This window comes from Cricetulus griseus (genome assembly GCF_003668045.3).
Source record: "Cricetulus griseus strain 17A/GY chromosome 1 unlocalized genomic scaffold, alternate assembly CriGri-PICRH-1.0 chr1_1, whole genome shotgun sequence".
NCBI classification, from domain to species: Eukaryota; Metazoa; Chordata; class Mammalia; order Rodentia; family Cricetidae; genus Cricetulus; species Cricetulus griseus.
The window spans coordinates 224,749,986-224,770,174 of record NW_023276807.1 but is presented as its reverse complement, the minus strand read 5'-3'; the positions used below and the strand labels follow the sequence as shown (position 1 = coordinate 224,770,174).

Here is a 20,189-nt window from a genome sequence, read left to right as displayed (position 1 = left end):
AAGTCCACACCTATGCTAGGGATAAGTACTGAACTACTACAGCTGGTCCCATAGATTTCTGAGGTCTCCTCACTGACACCCATGTCCCTGGGGTCTGGATCAGTCCCATGCTGGTTTCCCAGCTATCAGTCTGGGGGAGTGAAGGATTTTTAATGCTTGAGACAGCTCCTGACATGTGGAGAGATTTGCTGTAAGGGGGGTGGCAGTGCTACTGTGATGAGGTGCAAACGGAGGCCTAGAAGGAGGGCTGCACACAGAAATAAAAACACTGAGGAGGGGGTTAGAAAACTTAAAATTGTGTGTTGTTCTTGAGGCAAGCAGCTGTCCTGTAGCAGACTGTACCAAAAGCAGGGCCAAGTTATCCTTCAGCTTACAACCCTGTGTGTGTGGGGGGGGGCGGGGGTGGGAGTCCTCCCTAAACAGGGAGGAGATTTGTGCTAGCGGTCTAGAGGTGCTTAAAGGCCAGGAAAAGAGAAGACAGAAGATTCAAGGTATTTGGTGATGACTGTCTAAGAAACTTACAGTGTTTGACAGACAGGCCATCATCTCTTCTCATTCTAATTGACTAGACACAAGGGAGGGAAAGGGCGGGTCCCAAAGAGCCCGCCTCATTGCTGTCCTTTTTGTTACTCTAGAAGAGTCACCATTCTGAATCCAGGATTTCTTACTTTCTTTCTCACATTTCCACTACATGTGTCCAAAAGCAAAACCTAGTATCTTTTTCTTGGTCTAAACTTTACATAAGTAGCAAATGCCATTGAGATGTCAGCTTTTACACCCTGCAGTATACTTCTGAGACCATCCATGTTCATATAGAAACCTATACCTCGCTCTCAATCTGTAGCCCAGGGTGGCCTCAAACTCAGTGTTCCTGCCTCAGTATTCCAAGTGCTGGGATTACATGTGTGTCCCACTACACCTGGCTACCCGGCTCATTTAACATGTCACTTCACTATGTACATATATTATAGTGGCTGGTCCTTTATAGTGACAAAACTGGCTTCTGGCATGTGTTTCGCCTGGGGTCCAGGCTACTGTGGCTCCTCCCATTGTACCAGGTACCACAGCATCCAATTTACCCCTTGAGCCCCCAACAACCCAGTGAGTTCCCACTACTCCTCACCTTCGGATACCTTTTGCCCCTCTGATGGCTGTGAGATGGCACTGTTGATGTAATCTGTTTGCTGGAATCTGGCAAGGCTCAAAATTTCTATAGGCTCCCATTTGTGGAAAGTGACAGTGATGTTTTTTTTTTTTCCAGCTCCCCTGCTGTACTTTTCCTCTCTTCTCTTTCCCCCTCCTCCCTCTGTCTCTGTCTCCTTTTTGGTATTGGAGACTGAACCTAGAGTCTTTGACAAATGCTCTACCACTGAATTACATCCCTACCCCACCCTCCCTTTAGGAATTTTATTTTTAGTTAAGGTCTTATAACCAAGCAAAACCAGTCAAATAAACACCTATATTTAGGTTGCTGAAGTCAGAAGTGCTAGTTTATAGTCTGAATATTTATGGCCATATTCCTGCAAAGTCAGTTTTCAAACTGAAATCCATGCAAAATACCTATCAAATTTCTTTTGGGGGTGCTAGGTTTCTAATCCAGGGCACATAGATAGATCAATTTAAACCATGACACATTGTTTCATACACACACACACACTCATATATATATATATATATATATATTATATATATATATGTATATATGTATATTTATGATACATATATTCATATATATTATCATATATATTATATATATTCATATATATATTATATATATATATATATATATATTATAAAGGAGCCACAGAAATCAATGGAGATGACACATTCTTTAAAGCATGAAAAAGAAGGCTGGGCAGTGGTGGCACAAGCCTTTAATCCCAGCACTCGGGAGACAGAGGAAGGTGGCTCTCTGAGTTTAATTAAGGCCAGCCTGGTCTACAGAACCAGTTCCAGGATAGGCTCCAAAGATACACAGAGAAATTCTGTTTCGAAAAACCACAAAAGAAACAAAACAAAGCAAACAAACCAAAAAAAAAAAAAAAGATGCTATATATATAGAGTGCGCTCACATATACTGTATGAAACTTTAATTGTGAATGAATGTACATGTATGTGTGTGTGTGTGTGTGTGTGTGTGTGAGAGAGAGAGAGAGAGAGAGAGAGAGAGAGAGAGAGAGAGAGAGAAAGAGAGAGGTCAAAGGTATTTCTAGGGTGCAGGAGATGGCCCAGTTGATTAAGTGCTTGCCTTGAAAGCATGAGGACCTGAGCTTAAATCCCAGCACACACGTAAAATGCCAGGTAAGGTGACCAGTGCTTGGAATGCAGTGTCATGGAGACAGGTGGAGGTGAAACCCCGAGGCTTGCTTCTCAGTCAGCCTGGCTTTATCAGTGGCTGCCAGGCCAGTGAGACTTTGTCTCAAAAAAACAAGGTGGAGGGACAACTGAGAAACAACATACGAGACTGACCTCTGGCCAATACACTCTCTCTCTGTCTCTGTCTCTGTCTGTCTGTCTGTCTGTCTGTCTGTCTGTCTCTCTCTCTCTCTCTCTCTCTCTCTCTCTCTCTCTCACACACACACACACACACACACACACACACACACACACACACGTATTTCTAACTGTAAATTGTGACAAAACTATTGGGAAGATATCATACAAGAAGGCTTTCATGGTTTCTTTCTTTCTCCTTTCTGAGCTACCCTGCAGGCCATAGCCACAATAATTCAAATCATTGCTTTTGCTATACTACCTCCCTGCTTAAAAGCCTTCAATTTTCCAAAGGCCAGGCTCAATTTCAATTCCTCAGCAGGGCATTGACAGGAGTACAAAATGTGACTCCCAACTAGAGTGCCAATTCCCACCAGAGAAGCCTCTGCCCAACCACTATTTACTGCATCGGCCTCCCTACTGACTGTCCCTACCAAATACTCCCCATGTACCCTTGACAATCACCTTTCCCATACTCTTCTTGTCACCTGGATCTTGTTCTCAGGTCCCCATGGAAACAGCAGGCACTCGCTAGGTCAAAGTTCAGTTAAGATCAGCTTGGAATCGATCCTGACATCATCCTGACATGTGCTCTCTAGGACTTTCCAGGCACTTAGCAAAGGAAAGTGCTGACTCTTACAGCCTTCCAAATGTCCCTCAACATTTAGCACCTTTGTGTATTGTCAGTGTTTACCAGCATTTACTCAACACATATTGGCTGAGTACCATCTGTGTGTATCACACTATACAGCTCCATAAACTCACCAGAACTGAAAAGGGTCTTAGAGGAAGAGGCACTTACTGACATCTAACTTCCCAGACCCTCTACTCTGCCTGTGGAGGTAGCATCAGCTGCTCACTTTCCAGACACACCGTGGACTGAGTTTGAGGAACAGCAAAATCTAAGAGGAAGGAGCCGTTGTCTCTGCACACAGCCTTCATGCTTACCAGCAGACTCCTGCGGCAGAGCATCTTCTGGGATTATCTACACCACGTTACAGAGGGTGTAGACAGGACCCGGAAAGACCCTGTGAGCCATGAAACCTGGACTTGAACACAGCACTCAACTTCCTAGTCCAACTTACCTTTATGCTTTTAATTTCCTTCCTTCTCAAATGACTAGACACCTTCAGCATCCCTCCCCTCTCATCATTTAAACCTCAGATTACCCTGGTATGTGGATTCAGGGAAAGCTACAACTCCTGGAGACAGCTTGGTTACAGCCACTGTTCTTAATTTGTTTTGGATACAGGGTCTCACTGCATATCCCTGGTTGGCCTGGAACTTACAATGCAGACCAGGCTGGCCTCAAACTCACAAAGATCCACTTGCCTCTGCTTCCCTAGTGCTTGGATTAAAGGCATGTGCCACCATGCCTGGCAACTACTCTTTTCTTTCTTTCTTTTTTTTTTTTAAGATTTATTTATTTATTTATTTATTTATTTATTTATTTATTTGTGTGTACAGTGTTCTGTCTGCATGTGTCCCTGCAGCCAAGAAGAGGGCAGATCTCATGGTTGTGAGCCATCATGTGAGTGCTGGGGATTGAACTCAGGACCTCTGGAAGAGCAGTCAGTGCTTGTAACCTCTGATCCATCTCTCCAGTCCTCCTGGCAACTATTCTTAATTGTACTTAATTTTGTCTGCATACCATACTGAGCACACTTATGCAGAGACTGGTGGGGCAGGGGTGGGAAAGAAGTCGGGGCAGCATTTGATTCGGGGCCAAGAAGTGAATTAGTGCTCTGAGAGGCAAATATCCAATGCTTTCTTCTTACTAGGACAGATCACTGGTTATAAGCCTTACTGGTAGGCTAATGGGTGGGTGGGTGGGTGGTAGTGCAGGTACTCACTAAATAAACAGGGGGTAGGCAGGCTGCCTGAACACAGGAAGTAGAAAACAAAGGCCTCTTACTCTTCACGCAAAGTCCACAGTGTGCAAAGGGCATCAATATTGGGCATTTCTCACTGTGACATTTTGAAAGTACAGCCTAGCCCAGAACAATGGATACCCTTTGGGTACCATGGGCCACTGTAGCCTTAGGCCTTATTTAACGATGCTTGGCATAGTCCATGTACTTGGTGAACTTGACCTTGGGCATCAGCCTCCCATGATGGCTCTACGTCACTCTAGTCTCTTCCCCTAGTGAAAATTCCAATCTCAGATGAATGGATGGATTCATTCTGGGAGCAGGAAAACCACGCTAGGAGTGAATCAGAAGGACCCAACCCTCGTTCCTTTGCCAGCCATTGAGCTAGGAACTGAGTGCGATTGTGTGCCCAGGCGCTGGTGTTGGTCCCCTCTCTGGGAGACAGGGTCAGGGTCCACGCAAGAGATGACGTAGAAGCCCTCTACACAGGAAGAGAAAAGAATCTCAGCTTCCAGGGACAAAGCCACCCTTTTGGTGGTGACCCTCAATCGGAGGAGGTACTAAGATGTGCCTGTACTAGTAAATTAGTTCATGAAAACCTCAGTTGCTGCCAGTTACAATTCTCTCCAACCTAATGGAACTCAGGAAACAGGATACTGTTTTTTTTTTTTTTTTGTATTTTCAGAAAAAAACATTCTGAAAGACAGGTGAAGACAACTTGCATCAGCTCATCCATCCAGAGAATCTATGCTGCTAGCAGTCTCTGCCCTATTCTCTCTATAAATGCCAGGCTAAACAACAACAACAACAACAAAAGCACATGTACTTTCTGCTTTCTGCTTCAGGAAAGAAATTAAGCAAGAGAGAATCAAAGATTCAAGGTGCACAAAACAAGATGGCTGGGGAGGGGCCCAGACTGAGGCTTCGGAGAAACAATTCCTTTAGGAAAGGGAATTGCAGAAGTGCTACCTGACCCGCCAGGCTATAACAAGATGGGAAAGTTAGATTTTGGGGGTTCCAGCCCTCTGTTGGCTTCTTGGAATTAGAGGTTGAGGGGGAAATGAGCAGCTCCTGCTGGGGTTTATTGGAGTGTTGCAGGGGGGTGTCCCTTCACTGCTTCTCCAGCTGTGTGACATTTGTCCACTAATTAATGGAAGTCTGAGAAGCAGGTGGATGAAGGGGCAGAAATGGTTTACACAGTACATTACAGAGCTATCCTTGACATTGACTGACATAAGCTGCTTGTGGCCAAAGCTTGGTCTCCACTGGTGGCCAAGCATGAAAGCCTTCCCAGAGGGTGACTAGCTAATTTCATCCATTCATGGCTGATTATCATGCACTTATTTTGCATAACAGTCTAGGCTCTGGGCAAATATGGCCTCTACATTAATGGCCCTTGGGCTCTAAAGAGGGCTGATGCATCTCGTACTTCTCTGCGCGCCAATTTATTCATACAAATGCATTATAAGTAGTTGGAGTTTGTGAGACGGACGGAGTACTGTGAACACACAGGCTCTTGGGTCTAATGATAAAGTCTTTGACACAGACAGCCTTTAAAGAGCCCTAGGAAGACAGAAAATCCATAGCTTTTTTTCCTGTGAACAATAAAAAAAAAACCCTAGAGTAACAAATAAGGCTTTTGGGAAAAGAGAACCTTCTGCAAGTTAACCACAAACGTTGGGAAGTATCCACCGCGAGCTCCTCACCACTTGCAGCTGTGACACTCTAACTCTAAGCTCCTTGGTTTGATGATCCCCATAAAGTTTAAGCGAACTATGTCTGTTTCGGAGGCCCGGCAAGTGGGTCGTAACCCTGGAAAGATTCAAACAGTACAATCACACATTAAAGGGGCGTCCGTCGTGTGATTCTGGCCCCATCCATGTGAGAATCAACTTTTAAATTCTTAAAAAGAATTTTGTCTTTTGAGGATTGTTAGGGTGGTACTATTTCAGTTGTCTGAAAGCTGATGGGATTTTATTTTATTTTATTTTATTTATTTTTTGGATCAGAGAACTGTGCCTAGATAGCCTCAGTGAGGGACACAGCTCTGGAGCTGACAGTCGCGGTGGAGAGACGCTCACGGGAGCGAAGGAAGATACTGACTCCAACTAAACGAGGTTAAACTAGGGAAGAGGGAAGAGAGACTGCTCACACCAAGGAGCTGGAAGGAGAAGGCGAGTTGAGAGAGAGAGCAGGCAACAGGACCAGATGCGAGGATCCCAGGCTAGGGGATCCAGCCTGCCTTCCCGGGAGTCCGGCCGAGAGATGGAGCCTCCGGGAGGGCAATCGAGGAGGTTCCCGGAACCTCTACGGAGCGGGGCTGTCGGGTCGCCCCTGGCTCCAAGCCGACGCCGCCCGGCCTCACTCACTCACCAGCTCATGGTCCCAAACCCACGCCTGCGGTCGGGGTCCTCTGCAGAAAGTCGGTTCTCGAGGATCACTTCCGGATTCGGTCAGTCTCCAGGAAGTGATGTAGGACCCGCCTCCTCTGCCCGGAAGAGGCGGGAAGGAGGCGGGCCTAAGCGTTAACCCCTTGTTTACTGTTCGAGTTGGAGTTTCCTTTGCAGGGTACTGTTGCACCCTGGTCTGCTGTGAGGCTGCCTACATAGAGCCCCTCACCGGCTAGTCATCGCAGTTTCTCTGATATGGGGTTTCTAACCCAGAGACACAAGCAGAAACTGTCGTGTAGTGAGCTTGAGGAGACACAGTGGAAGAGAAGCTTGCGTTAGCTCTATATACTCTTTCGTACCTATAAAATAAATATTGCATCTCTCACATGCATCACCTGTAACAAGAGGGTCGTGTGCCCCCCTCCCCAAGACGGCTCGGGGCTCAAATAGAAGCACAGTAGATGCTTTTGAGAATGGACTATTCTGCGAAGTTATTCAATGAGGGAAGACACAGAGAGCACCGGTGTGATGAAATGTACCTTTATTCATAACACTCTGGAGGCTGAGGCAGAGAGGGGTCATGAGTTCGAGGCTAGTCTAGGCTACGTACATAGCAAATGCAAGGCCCATCTGAGCTTCATAATCAGTCTTTGTCTCAAGACAAAACAATACTCCAAAACCCACCAAACAACAACAAAAGAGGAGGGTGTGTGGAGAACTCTGCAACAACGTTAGGAAAGTTCCTAAGTTCTATTCCTTTGTTTAAGAAAAAAATGTGCCAAATACGGTGCTAACCTGGGGGATACAGCCTTGTAAAAGGAGTATTGATCTTGTCCCTGTGCCCTCTTGGAGCTACTGTCTTTTGGAGAGAGGTAACAACAACAACAATGATACAGGATAGAGCTAGAAAAAGGTGCTGTGCAGCCTGATAGGGAGCCCTAGAACTGTACATGGGGCTGTAGAAGAATAATTGCTAAGCAAGAAGTTGATTTGTCTTTGGCCTCAGAATTCAGAACCTCAGAGTTACACAAACTGCCTGGAGTTCTGCACTGAGCTGTATTTCTCTGCCCAAGTACCTGTTTTAGAAGAGAGAAAAGCGAGCAGTGAGAGAGCCATGCTTACTCCGACCCCCTGACCTTCTCTAGGAATTCTCTTTCTTCAAATGGGCCTTAATGGTTGCAGGTGCAGCGTGGGGAGCAGCTAAGCCCTTGGGACTTAAAAGTATATACAGTGTGTCCCAAATTCCTATGACACGGAGCCTCAGGGTAGGAGGAACAAGAATGGTTCATAGATGAGTTTAAAAGGGCTTCCCAGTGGGAGGGGGGGTCCCCAAAGGCATCATACAGATCAGCTCCATCACCATGCCATTTTCAGGAAATTAGCAAGCATGAGTGCAGGAGTGGTCTTGAAGAGAAGACCCAGAATTCTTGAAGAGCATCTCAGGCAGAGAGCTTGGGTGGGGAAAGTCTTGGTCCTTGCTGCTTTTTGTACAGGGGGAGATGAATAGGAGGGGTAGTATGTGTTTATGAATCTCTTGATGCTCCAGCACCTATAGATGGTTCAGCCCCATTTCCTCCCTTCTGCGTACTCAGCCTCTCTCAGACATTGCCCATAGTGATAAGTATTTTCAAAAGTTTTAGCCCAGGCCACTGCTGTACACCAAGGGAAGTCTGTTTGGGGACTGTAGGTTGGAGTAGCAGACACATTTTGCAGGATAAGAATGGATGAGATCTGGACTGAGAGAGCCAGGAAAATCTAGGGCTCTATTTCCCTCTTTGACATCATGACCAATTTTACAAAAGTCACATGACTCCCCTCATCTACAGGAGGGGTAGATGGAGCACGCTGCTGAAGTCTCCCTCAGTTTCCAAGTTCACTGTTACATTGATTCTAGAGCAGTGGTTCTCAACTTCCCTAATGCTGTGCCCCCTTAATACAGTTCCTCTTGTGTGGTGATGCCCAACTACAAAGTTATTTTAGTTGCTACTTCACTAACTATAATTTTGCTACTGTTACGAATCGCAATATAAACATCTGATACCCAGGGTATATGACCTCTATGAAAGGGTCATTCCACCCCTCCACCCCACAGAAGGGGTCATGACCCATAGGTTGAGAACCACTGTTCTAGGGGCTCTTGGGAAATAGGAGAGGAGACAGGATCTGAACAGAGAGGCAAGCCCAGAGAAATGAGCAGGTCTAAGCAGTCATTGATGTCTGAGAATGAAGCTAAATATGAATCTTCTGGGAGAAAAGGATTCAGCCTGTGGCCTAACTGGGGTTGTTTGTTTACCATTCACCTTGGAGTTCTAGCATAAACAGCAAGACCTTCTAGGTTACTGGGGATAATGCTGGCTTCCCCGGGGGTCTGTCTGGAAATTATCTGGAAGTCTCTGAACTTAACATGGCCTTCTTTCTTCTCAGCAAGCAGGGCTGAGGGTGGACATTCAGGCCTCTTCCTGTCTGTACATCTTGAAGCTTCCCTCTGCCGACTTGAGTGGCATTCAACCCTTGGTAGCTGTGCACAGGAACTTGTGCATACACTGTGGAGGAAAACTTGGCCTTCAGGATTCGAACCTGTGTCTTGCCTTTCTCTAAAGGACAATACAATATGGGTTGATCCTGCCTCTTCAGAGGAGGGGGAAAAGTGGGAGAGTGGGCTTATAAGTAGAAGCCAAGAGTGGAGAGGTGATGCCCCTGGTTGCAAGCCTTGTAATTATTGCTTCTTCCCCAGATGTCAGGCAGCACAGGTCTATTTCATGGACAAAGCTATAGAAGAACTGATTTATATCTACCTGGAGTCTTTAACTCAGAATACACAAATGCTCTCTATGGAACCTTGTCTCAGGACATGTTACATCCTGCTTTGTCCCAGCCTTTTCCATATGAAGCTTATGGCTGGCCCAACTCTTTTACTATGCCAGCCTCAAGGAGGTCCCAGAAGCAGACCAAGACCCAGGCATGAAGCACTCTCCAGCTTTGCACCTGCCTAGGGGGTTACCACCAAGTCAGAGTTCCCTGAGAAGCCAACACCCAATGACATGGGATGCCAAGTCAGAGTGGCAGAAGAGGAAGATGTCAAAGTAAGAGTTTGTGGAGGATGGGAAGCCCACATGGACTACTTAGAAGTGGTGAAGTGTTGTATCTGAAGCTAGGCTAGCAAGCAGCTATCAGGACTAGAAACACCTGCTGGGTCTTGGTTCTGCCTCCAAGTGGGTTGAGAGTTACTTGTTTCTTCCTACAGGCTTCATTTCCTTGACAATGCTTTGCTGTTCATTTGTAGGGAGCAATCTATTATCTTGGCAGCAGCCAAGGGTGTTGAGTCCAATGTGAAGCGGCCAGACTAAACCAAGGATATCAATTTAGACTGCCTATTAGCTATCTAGAATACTATATTGAGGAATCTGGGGACTCACTCTTCCACTTGTGAAGGCATTCTGTGATTGATTAGTAATGCCTGCCATGAATGAGCAAAGGGGGTAAGATGGTATGTGTGCCATCTTATTTTGTTATTTTGACAAATAGTTAATAATCAACTGTGCACGCTGTGCCATGTACTAATCTAGGCAATTAATCTTTAATCTTTACAACAACCCTATAAAGTATGTGGCAACAACAACACAATAAGGTAGGTGGTACTGTCACTGTTCTCACATTTTGTATGCCATGCATATAGGTATGAAGCACAGCCGTGGGGTGATGAAGAAGAGATCCCAACCTGGGCAACCTAGCTCTGATTCTGATTTTTTTTTTAATCACTCGAGTACATCACCTCTCCTTAATGACTGCCAAAGTTCCTGCCATCTCTGTCTTTAGTTCTGTCGAGGTGCAGTGGGGTCTCAAGCCAGCATATGGGCCAGAAGGAGCATCAGTTCAGAAGGGACAGCACGTGACCAGGCAGGCCCTGACAAAGAATGCTTTAACTTGTATGCTTCCTGCCCTTTGGAAAGCTGGCACCAGCAGATGGCAGCACCTGGCAGGGTGAGACCAAAGGGCACCTCCTGACTCAGCCTGGAAGACCTTCAGGGGGCCCATAATCCAGATGTCAAGGAAAGACAGGGCTAGCAAGAGTGTGAAGGAAGCTTAGCCTAGGGCCCCAAGGAAGGAGGAGGACCCCAGACCTTAGATCTGCAGGGAGCCACCAGAGCACATGGCTTTGGTTCCACCTCTCGCTTGCATTTCATGGCTCTTGCTGCGCGCTCCCCCCACCCTTTCCTCCACTCTTGGAAGAATGACTAACTTTAAGGACTAAAAAAAAAATGTTTTGATTACACTGCCTTTTCACCAACTGGGAGCATTAGTCACCCAGGATTGCTGCAGATAACGGGGAAGGCAAGCAGCGTCCCCCTCCTCCCCCTCCTTCTCTCCAATTAGCTCACAGGCCCATGGAAGAGATGAGTGAGTGTGTGTGAGAGAGAGTATATCAGGATGCAAAACAATCCCCTCTGGACGATGCACTGCCCAGGCATTGGGGTGTGTGGTGCTGGAGAAGGGCTGGGGAGACCCCCAGGTAGATCCCACCCCAGGGTACCAGGTTCTCACTGGACACAACTATCAGAGGGCATTAAGCCAATGCAAGCTGGCCCTGGGTGGCCTATTTCCCCAGGCAGGTCCAGAGTACACTGGGAAGAGCAAATGGAGGTAAACCATTAAAGACATGGCTCCTCAGGTGGGGACCCTAGTGGGGATGCTATGAAGGCCATACATAGTGAGACTAACAACTGTCCCTAAATGGGGGCTCTGAAGAATTTGGAATTTGGGACTCACTGTAGTGCTAGCACCCACATCCTATTCTCTGTGTCAGCATCTTCCCTTCTTTGTCCTCAAAGAATGTGCTGTGTTGGGCTGGTCTTACCTGAATGTTGTTTCTGCCCCTACCTTGGTGCTGTGATGCTGGAGGGCCAGCACATTTTCCTGCTCTGGCCTATTGTCCCAGGGGAGCATCTTTGGGCTTTTTGGGGAGGGCCTTTTGTCAGGGATGGGCTGACTCTGGGGATCGTGGTCTCTTTCTTGGCATAGATTTGTAGCCCATTCCTCCTATTCTGAAGAGAAACTGTTCTGTGTGCTGTGGTTATTTGTGTGAAGAATTTCAAGTCCTGGGATATACAGTGTTTTAAATGCTAAACATACTGAAAAAAGCACAGACAGGACCTTAGTTCAGTTCTTCCCAGGAGCGGGGTTTCAGCTACACCTCATTGCTAGTACAGACTGGTTTTTGCACATTTCACATCCACAAGTGTTAGATGCCCACTTTTTAGAGTAAATAGGGTTGAGAGAGGTAGAAGCAGGTTCTCCTAGACCAAGGGCTCTCAACTTTCCTAATGCTACAACCCTTTAATACAGTTCCTCCTGTTGTGGTGACCCCCAACTATAAAATTATTTCATTGCTACTTCATAACTATAATTTTGCTAGTATTATGAATTATAATGTACTCTGCTATGCAGGATATCTGATATGTGACCCCTGTGAAAGGGTCATTTGACCTGCAAAGGGGTCCCGACTCACAGGTTGAGATCTGCTATCCTGGAGGGAAGAGGCCTGTAAACTGTCACTCAACTCCTGGGCCACAGCTGCCAGGCAATGTCTAGGAGTCTCTCCTGGTTTTGCTTTTCTGCGTTTTCTGAGTATCTTTTGATTGCTTTAAGAGGCTTCCCACTGCTACTGTGCCCTCTGCAGTTCCCAATAACCATAAGTTCCAGTGGGGAGTCTTGGTAGCACCCGGTAAAGAATGCATTCTGCATGTATAATACACCCTGAATAGCAGTTCAGCAAGGCAGTTCTCTATCTTCTTTTTTTATAGATGGAGAAACTGAGGCTGAACTAGTTACCCCAAGGTTATAGACTTGACCACGAGAAGGGGATGCATTTAAACCTAGGCTGTCTAAATCACCTTTTGATTAAAACAAATAGCAAGTAGCATTTATGGAAGATCCACTCGCAAACATCATCTCACTAAGTCTCGCTGACATCCTGAAGACAGTAAGCTGAGAGTCAAGGTGGAGGTCTTCTTGCTTGGTGGTTGTACCTCCCATTGGTCAGATTATGGATGAGGTCCCCCTCCAACCACTCTATAACGGAAGACAGCTCATGGCTTGGGCTGATAGTGGTGGAATGAAAATTCTGAGACTCTTGTCTCTGCCCGGGGCACCATTCCCCCTTAGATGAAATCATTGGATGTCCCAGGTAAGCACAGCTCCCAGAGGCATATGGGTTTCCTAGGGAATCCTTAAAGGTCCTCTGAGTGGGAAGCTGACCAGGATGTGGGCAGGACTGCCCTAACCTGACCTTGCTCCAGGCCTGGCTGCCCCATGTCTGCCTACTGTTGCTGTGGACGAGACAGCCCCCAGACACTGGCAGGACAGGTGGCAATTATCCCTGGGCACTGATTACACCACAGGGCCAGCAGTGCCTCAAATAGCCCAGCAACCCAGTCTGGTGCTAGGAGTGGGGGAGGAGAAGGGTCCTACAGGAAAGGAAGGGGCAGGACTATAGGGCATGGGGTGTAGATATGTCGGGAAGGGCTGTAGAGGCGAGGGGAGTATTCCATCTCCAGGTCTCTGTCTTTTGGATGGTCTAGAACAATCAGAGAAAGGGATGAGCTGTTGATGAGACAGACTGGTCCTAAGCAACAAGACAAGGCACATGTCAATCAGTGTGGTCAAGGTGGAAAAGTGGTGCCTTGGTTGAGACACAGGCGGCAAAGGGCTCACTCCTGTAGATCAGTAAGAGCCGAATCACTGAGTCAGGCCAGCTGTTACCTATCTTGCTTGACCACTTCACTGATTAGGAAGGGGTCCCCATGGGAGATGTGTATCATGGAAGAAGAAAGTCAAAGCTGGGGTGAGGACTCCCAGTCCCCCACCTGGGGAGGGCCCAGCCAAGACACTCCAGTCCCCAATAAGTCCTCTTTCGGCCTTGGCCCTCCTTGATCTTGTGTGGGACTGTAACTGCCCAGTTCCAGGGCACCTTTCTCAGTGTTCCTTTCAGTCAGAGGCAAAGCCACAAAGCTACAGGCATCCAGGGTGCTGGGGGATGGGATGGATGGTGGCTGGCTGGAGCATCTTGTAGGACTGGGCTTAGCTCAGGGAGGTCTGGCATGCCACCCACGCCCCCCATTTTTATTTGTTCTGCCTTCTGCAAAAATATTCTTGCTCCTTGTCCTTAGACCGTAGTTTCCCTCAGCTGTCAGAGAGGCCTGGGCTTCTGCACCTCCACATGGAGGACAGCCCTGTGAGGGTCAGTAGAATGGCCCTGATGGCCATCAGGTGAGGCTAGAGAGCTTCCTTTGGGGACCTGTCCTGAAGCTGGCTTCTTTTCAGACCTGTTTCTTGGTGAGCAGCATGGATGACTAGAATGACAGTGGAGAGGGGACATTGGGAGGGACAAAAATGAAAAAGAGAAGTCTCCTCATAACATGACCCCCATTTCTCCCACACACCAACCCTTCCTATTTGAAGAGTCTGCACTCACGGTGGCTTCCCTGCCTGTAATCTAAGGGAGGGCCTCAACTCTTGGACCCTATGACCTGAAACTAGCTGCGGGCAAGCAAGCCAGTGGCTGTCCCTATACTTGACAAGCTGGAGACCAGGCAGGACTGACTCTGGTTTCCCCAAACATCATTGAAGAGGGTAGCAGAGACCCATGGTAATTGGTGTCTATACTCTTATCTCTTCCACTCCAGGGACCCTGCCCAACAGGTGTACCTCCCCAAGTGCCACGGGAAAGTTTTGGAGACCAAGGCCGAAGCAGGAGGCTGTCAGTGGCTCCCAACCACCTCTCCTAGCAGCCCTGCTAATCCAAATAAGATAGGAAGAAGGCGGTGGGAGGAAATGATAGTTTCATGGTTATTTTCAGAAAGGAAAGAAAAAAATGCAAACAGGAGCACACCCTGCATTTTGGTACAAAATCTAGGAGTCGCATGGAAAGGAACCCACAGTTCTTCCTTCTTCTTGTCCCTCTCACCAGATGCTGGGGAGAGGTGGCTGGCTTGTGGGGGTTTTAGGCTGCTTCCCTCCCCCCATTCAAGGAAAGGGAGGTGGGGGGGCTACAGTAGACAGATGTGGGAAAAGTCAGCAAAGACCCTATCTATAAGGGGTGTCAGAGAAAGAGGCATTTTTGTTTTGCGGGCCTCCAGGGGCCCACCCTTTGGGGGTGGAGGATCCGATGCAGGTTCTGGAGCCTGTAAGAGCACAGTGGCAGGGGTGGGATTGGTGGGTTGGGAGGGTGTGTCTTAGAGACACAGTGCAGAGAGAGGAGAGAGGGGGAGGAAGAGCAGGAGCTGCTGAGTGCATGTGTGTGCAGGGTGTGAGCAAAGATCGGGGCGAGCTGCACACATAGCCTGAGATGCACACAGAGGGGATTTCGGAGGGTCTCACCATCTCCAGGGTGCAGTGTGAACAGAGGCAAAGCCCAATTTCTTGTCCCTTGAGGAGACTTGGGCTTCACTGACTATAATCTGTGCATTTCCTTAAGCAGGACAGGGCTGGTGGAGAAGGAAGCAGGACCCTGGATTTGTGGGAGTTTTGCTTGAAGGCCTATTTGGTGGGTGTCATACTTGCTGAGGTTCCCACAGAGACCCTGAGAATAGGACGTGAATGGAAAAGAGCAGCTTGCGGCATGGATAATACAGATACATCAAAGCTAGGCAGTGATGGCACACGCCTCTAATCGCAGCACTGGGAAGGCAGAAGCAGGCAGATCTTTGGGTTTGAGGCCATCCTGGTCTACAGAGTGAGTTCCAGGTCAGCCAGGGCTATACAGAGAAACCCTGTCTCAAAAGGCAAACAAAAAACAAAACCAAAAAGATGCATTGAATTAGGACTCCTAAGTGTTTATGGACCAAGTATTCTAAGAGCAAGCGGGGGAGGATGCACAAACAGATTAGTATCCATAGAAGGGTGGCAAGAAGATCCTGGGAACTTAGCTGACCCAGTGTCCTGCCCTGAGGCAGACTTACAATTACCCCATTTTATAGATGTGTCATCCGAGGCTGAGGTTTATGGATAGGTCCAAGTTTCCATGACTTATCAAAGAAAGGGGTGGGTGAGGAGATAGTGAACAAATTTAGGAGTGTTGTTGGATGGTCTGAATGGTGAAAGGGGCTGTTCCAGGGGAAAACCAAATGAGGCTGACTGTCAGGAAGACTGGTCTTGGGAGGCTCCCAGGCTTGGAAGCTCGAGACATACAAGGTTGAAGCCTGCTGAACCAGCCCAACCCTAGGACCTGGAAGGGCTGGGAGGAGAGGGAGATAATGACTCAACCTGTCCGACACTGTCTTGACCTAGGAAGGTTGGGTAACCTAGCAGACGCCACAGCAGAGTAAGGACGGAATAAATGGCTGATGCTGGAGATAAGGGCATGAGGGTGTGCCAGCAGGGAGGGACCACTGGTTCCTGGCAGCTGCCTTTGGGAGGAGCACACTTGGACTTTGGGGATGAGAAGCATCGAGGTTCCCAGACCTTTGTGAGAGGCAGAGTCTCTGATGGTTGCTTTGGGGTTAACAACTAAATCAGAGAGTTCTAGCAGCAGGGGGTGGAGGATGGCCCTGAGATAGAGGTTCTGAGCCTTCCAGGTCTTTGCTGCTCCCTCATCAGGGTAGATGTTCCCACTAGGGCCCTCTGGTCTGAACAGGGCACACTATTGGACATTTTTGACCAGGGTGTCAATGGGACCTCAGACTAGAGACTATATTCCATGTCAGTTTCTATATATTTTCAACAAAATATAAGAGAAAAAAATAGGATTATAAACATATTCTAAGAAGCAAGCACAGATCAGAATGCTGCCTTAGGCCAAAAGGATACAAAGTCAGGTAGCCGGGCCCCAGGACTCAGAGTCCCAGGAAGTCAGGTGGAGTCCCTGAGCCACCTATCTTGAGCAGCAGAAAGAGGGATGCTTAGGTTTGGGCCTTGTCTTATATTTCTGAGCCTGGGCTTAGCTCTAGATAAGAGATAGGAAGGTGTGTTTTTGTGTATGGTGCGATAGTCCTAGGACTTCTGCAGATGGTGCTCAATGGGTCAATTGCTATGGTAGCTTTTTTGATAGGGACTTCAAGACCCAGAGAAGGACGGTGACTCTGAAAATGTCATACATCTTTGTCCCAGTGTCTGAGCCAGAAGGAGAAGCCAGGTTTTCTAACTCCTGAGGCAGTGGAGCACAGAGGCACAGACCTGTTACATGAGCCATCTTCTCATTGGTTGGAAATTTCGGTGCCCTAAAACCCAGAAGATGCATTTCCACAGAGAAGCAGGATTGTTCCTAGGCTTGTCACCTCTGAGCCATCTGGAGTCTATGTGGCTTGTTTACCTGACCTGCTTAAAGTTAGACCTGGTTTCTAGAATATTTACTCACAGCAAGAGAAGTGTCCCTACTTGCCTCTCCCAAAGGTCTTCAGGCTTCGGGACCAGGGCAGTTTTTTCCATAATCTTACATCACAGCAGATCCTCTATCAACACCTAGTGTTATAGATGGGGAGTCGGGCTAAGCCACTGAAGAGCATAAGTTCCAAAGGGACAACTTTGTCTTTTGGTTGGGATGCCTGACCTCAACACCAGCAGCAGCAAAGGAAGGGCAAAGTGACCTGGCTGGGAAAAGGGAAGGTGGCAATTTGTTCATTTCCTGCATGGTGGAAGAGCTCCCCTCTTTGAGTTCTACATGGAAGAGGCATCCACATGCCAAAGAGATGTTCTGCTTATCACAAGCAAATTTGAAGGTGGTGTCTCCTTCCTCAGCCCTCTCCTAGCTCCAGAAAAGTCTTCCCTGTAACCAAAAGAACAACCAGGATGTATCACAGGGGCTTGTCTTCTGGATTGGACAACCTCCATGAAGCCTGCTGTTTACACTCTAGAGATGCCAAGCTGTGTGTTGTCCTGGGTCCCAGAGCCACTGCTTTTTTTTTTCTCTCTCTCTTTCACCTTTGGGAAAAGGACAAAAAGAGCGAGTATCCCACTGTCCACCAAGGGAGGATCCTGATAGGTCCTCACTACGTGGAGTGCAGTGGGGGTATTTTTAGTGGCATTCTCAGCTCAGTACATGGCATATGGGAAATGCTCAATGTGGTATACTTTTGTACCATGGGAAGACCTAGAAGAGGATCCTGAGGTCCTCTAGAAATTCCTCTCCCCTTCACAACTTCCAGGCTGCTTGCCTTTCTACCTCCCATCAGACTCTTGTTTTTTTTGTGTCTCCCTACAGGGGACCACCAGTCCCAATGTGTTGAAATCATCTGCTGCTCTCTGTCTGCCTCCTCTTTGTGCCCCATAAGATTCTGGAAGGCCAAGACAATGTCTTGCTTAACTTTGTAGTGTGGGCGCCTTCTTCTCCAAGTGCTGTGAACTCTATATGGTTAAATAAATTTCTATGAATGAAAAGAATGAATGAATGAAATGTGAGGCAGTTTTGGATGGCACTACACTGCCGGGGAAGGATGGAGACTTGGGGGAGATGTGAAATAGAAGGCCCCAACTATTATAAAAGCTGTAGAAATGAATCCACAAGACTGAGGTTTGCAAGTATTGGAACATGGCACGGAGTACAACATGGTAGATCAAATTCTTCTAGGGATGTCCCATTTTCAATGTTCAGGACTGAGGGTATGTTCAGGAATATGCCTATATTGGCAGAGCCTGGCCAAGAGAGCTTTGGTCAAGGGAGGAAACATGGTTATTCCGGCCACAGACAAAGCAGGGAGTTGGCTTTGCAGCAAACCATTTATGACTGAGGAGGCCAAAGTACATTCCTTCTCCTAGGCTGGGCAGTAGGAAGAAGGGTTATCCATTCTGTTAGTAACTTGGTACCCTGGTGAATGTCAGCAGGAGTATGGGATGCTTTAGGATTGCTGTTCTCAAGGGAGGCATTTCCAGTTCTCCTTAGGTAAGCGGGAGTGTAGGAACCACCAGGGACCTCTGACCTCTCACACATGAAAAGAGAAAACCAGGGTCAGCAAATCCAAAGACAGATGAAGCGAGGCAGAGGGATGGGGGCTCTGGAGGTGGGAAGGGGGAAATGATAAGGCAACTGCCATTTGGCCTAATAGTCCAGGTGCATGTTGGGACTGTGCAGGGCTCTCGAGACTCCCCCCTTTTTTCCTTGCTTCTTTTGGATGTATGAATTTATTTTAAGGAACTGCCATGATTTGGCCCCACACTGCCACTCTGACTCCACTTCTTATAGCTGGCTAACTTCCTTTCTCTAGCCTCCCTGGCTCCCAAAATTCCTTTGAACATTCTAAGACACATTATCTCCTCAGGACCTTTGCACTTGGGTATCCTGTGCTGAGTCTGCCTGTTCACTCCATCTCTTCTTGGGCTTGTGCTTACAGGCCCCCTCCCTGTGAGGCAGCCCTAGACCACCCATTGAGCAGTAAATCCTTCCCTCCAGCACTCTCCATTCTTTTTATAAGCTCCACTCTGCTCTGTTTTCACTCCATATCTCATATCACAGTCAGCCACAACACATATTTGCTTGTTTGTGTTTTACCTGTCTCTGCCTTGGAGAAGATGAGCTTTGAGAAGTTTGGGCCTTTTGCTTCACTGTTAAATCCTCAATGTTTAGAAGAATGTGTTGCAAATATTTACTGGACTAGAAAAGCAATGGATAGTTTCCCTGGAACCCTCCACTGACCAGAAGAGGATCTGAAATGGGCTCTGCCCTTACTAGCTGCATAGGGAAAAATCTCAAATTTTTGTGACTTCTGGTCCCTTACCTAAAAAAAGAGTTGTGCTAAATGACTACAAATTTAAGAGAACCTACCCAAAGAGGTAGGATGAGAGAAGGACTTTGGTGCCTGTGGTTCTCTCACAGAACACCATGCCATCAAGTCTCAGGAACGGAGTCTACTCCAAAACTGGGGCGGGTGCCAGAAGACCTTCAACTGGAAGACAAGAGCTGAGTTCAAAGGTGGATGATAAGGAACCATGCTGGTATCAAGGGTGAGGGATGGACAGAATGCAGAACTGGGCCAGCTGCGTTTTATTTAAATCCTTGATAAGAATCAGGAAGCAGGCAACAGCCCAATGACACATTAATTGACTTTGTAGATGATACTGGATCAGGAAGGTATTACATCCACCCATCTTGGTAAGAGAGAGAGGACAAAAGAATCAAGGAAAGGGTCAGGAACTAGGTCAGGAAATGACAATAGTGAACCTCAGCTATGGCCAAGAGGGAAAAGAACCTGTGTTCTCTGGGTGGATGAAGGGGTTAGCAGGAGTGGAGAGTACCTATGTTGGGAACCACATCTTCGGTGGATGTCTAGAACTGGTGAGGGCTACACTGTCTTCTCGATGTATTTCAAGTAATGGAACCAACTTCAAGTTGGATATAGAGCCATTTCACTCACAGTGTTGTTTAGAAGGTAGTGGCATGGGACAGGATTAAGAGACAAGACTAACACTGGTAGGGTGTCTTCAACGAGCCAATACTATATAGATGACC

General features: G+C 47.4%; 1 protein-coding gene across 5 annotated transcripts in view; it reads right to left on the bottom strand.

Annotated features, from left to right (window-relative positions):
• Bin3 (bridging integrator 3) overlaps positions 1 to 20,189 on the bottom strand; it is a 64,262-nt gene that overhangs the window by 34,363 nt on the left and 9,710 nt on the right. The window contains exon 1 of one of the 5 annotated variants that reach the window (XM_027390233.2): positions 6,738 to 6,860. The exons of 1 other annotated variant lie outside the window; for it this stretch is intronic. In XM_027390233.2, the coding sequence (XP_027246034.1) occupies positions 6,738 to 6,745 (8 nt within the window). In that variant the 5' untranslated portion in view covers positions 6,746 to 6,860. Of the gene's footprint in view, positions 1 to 6,737; positions 6,861 to 20,189 lie in introns of those variants that run through there. 3 more of the 5 variants (XM_027390235.2, XM_027390236.2, XM_027390234.2) reach the window with 3 other exon arrangements.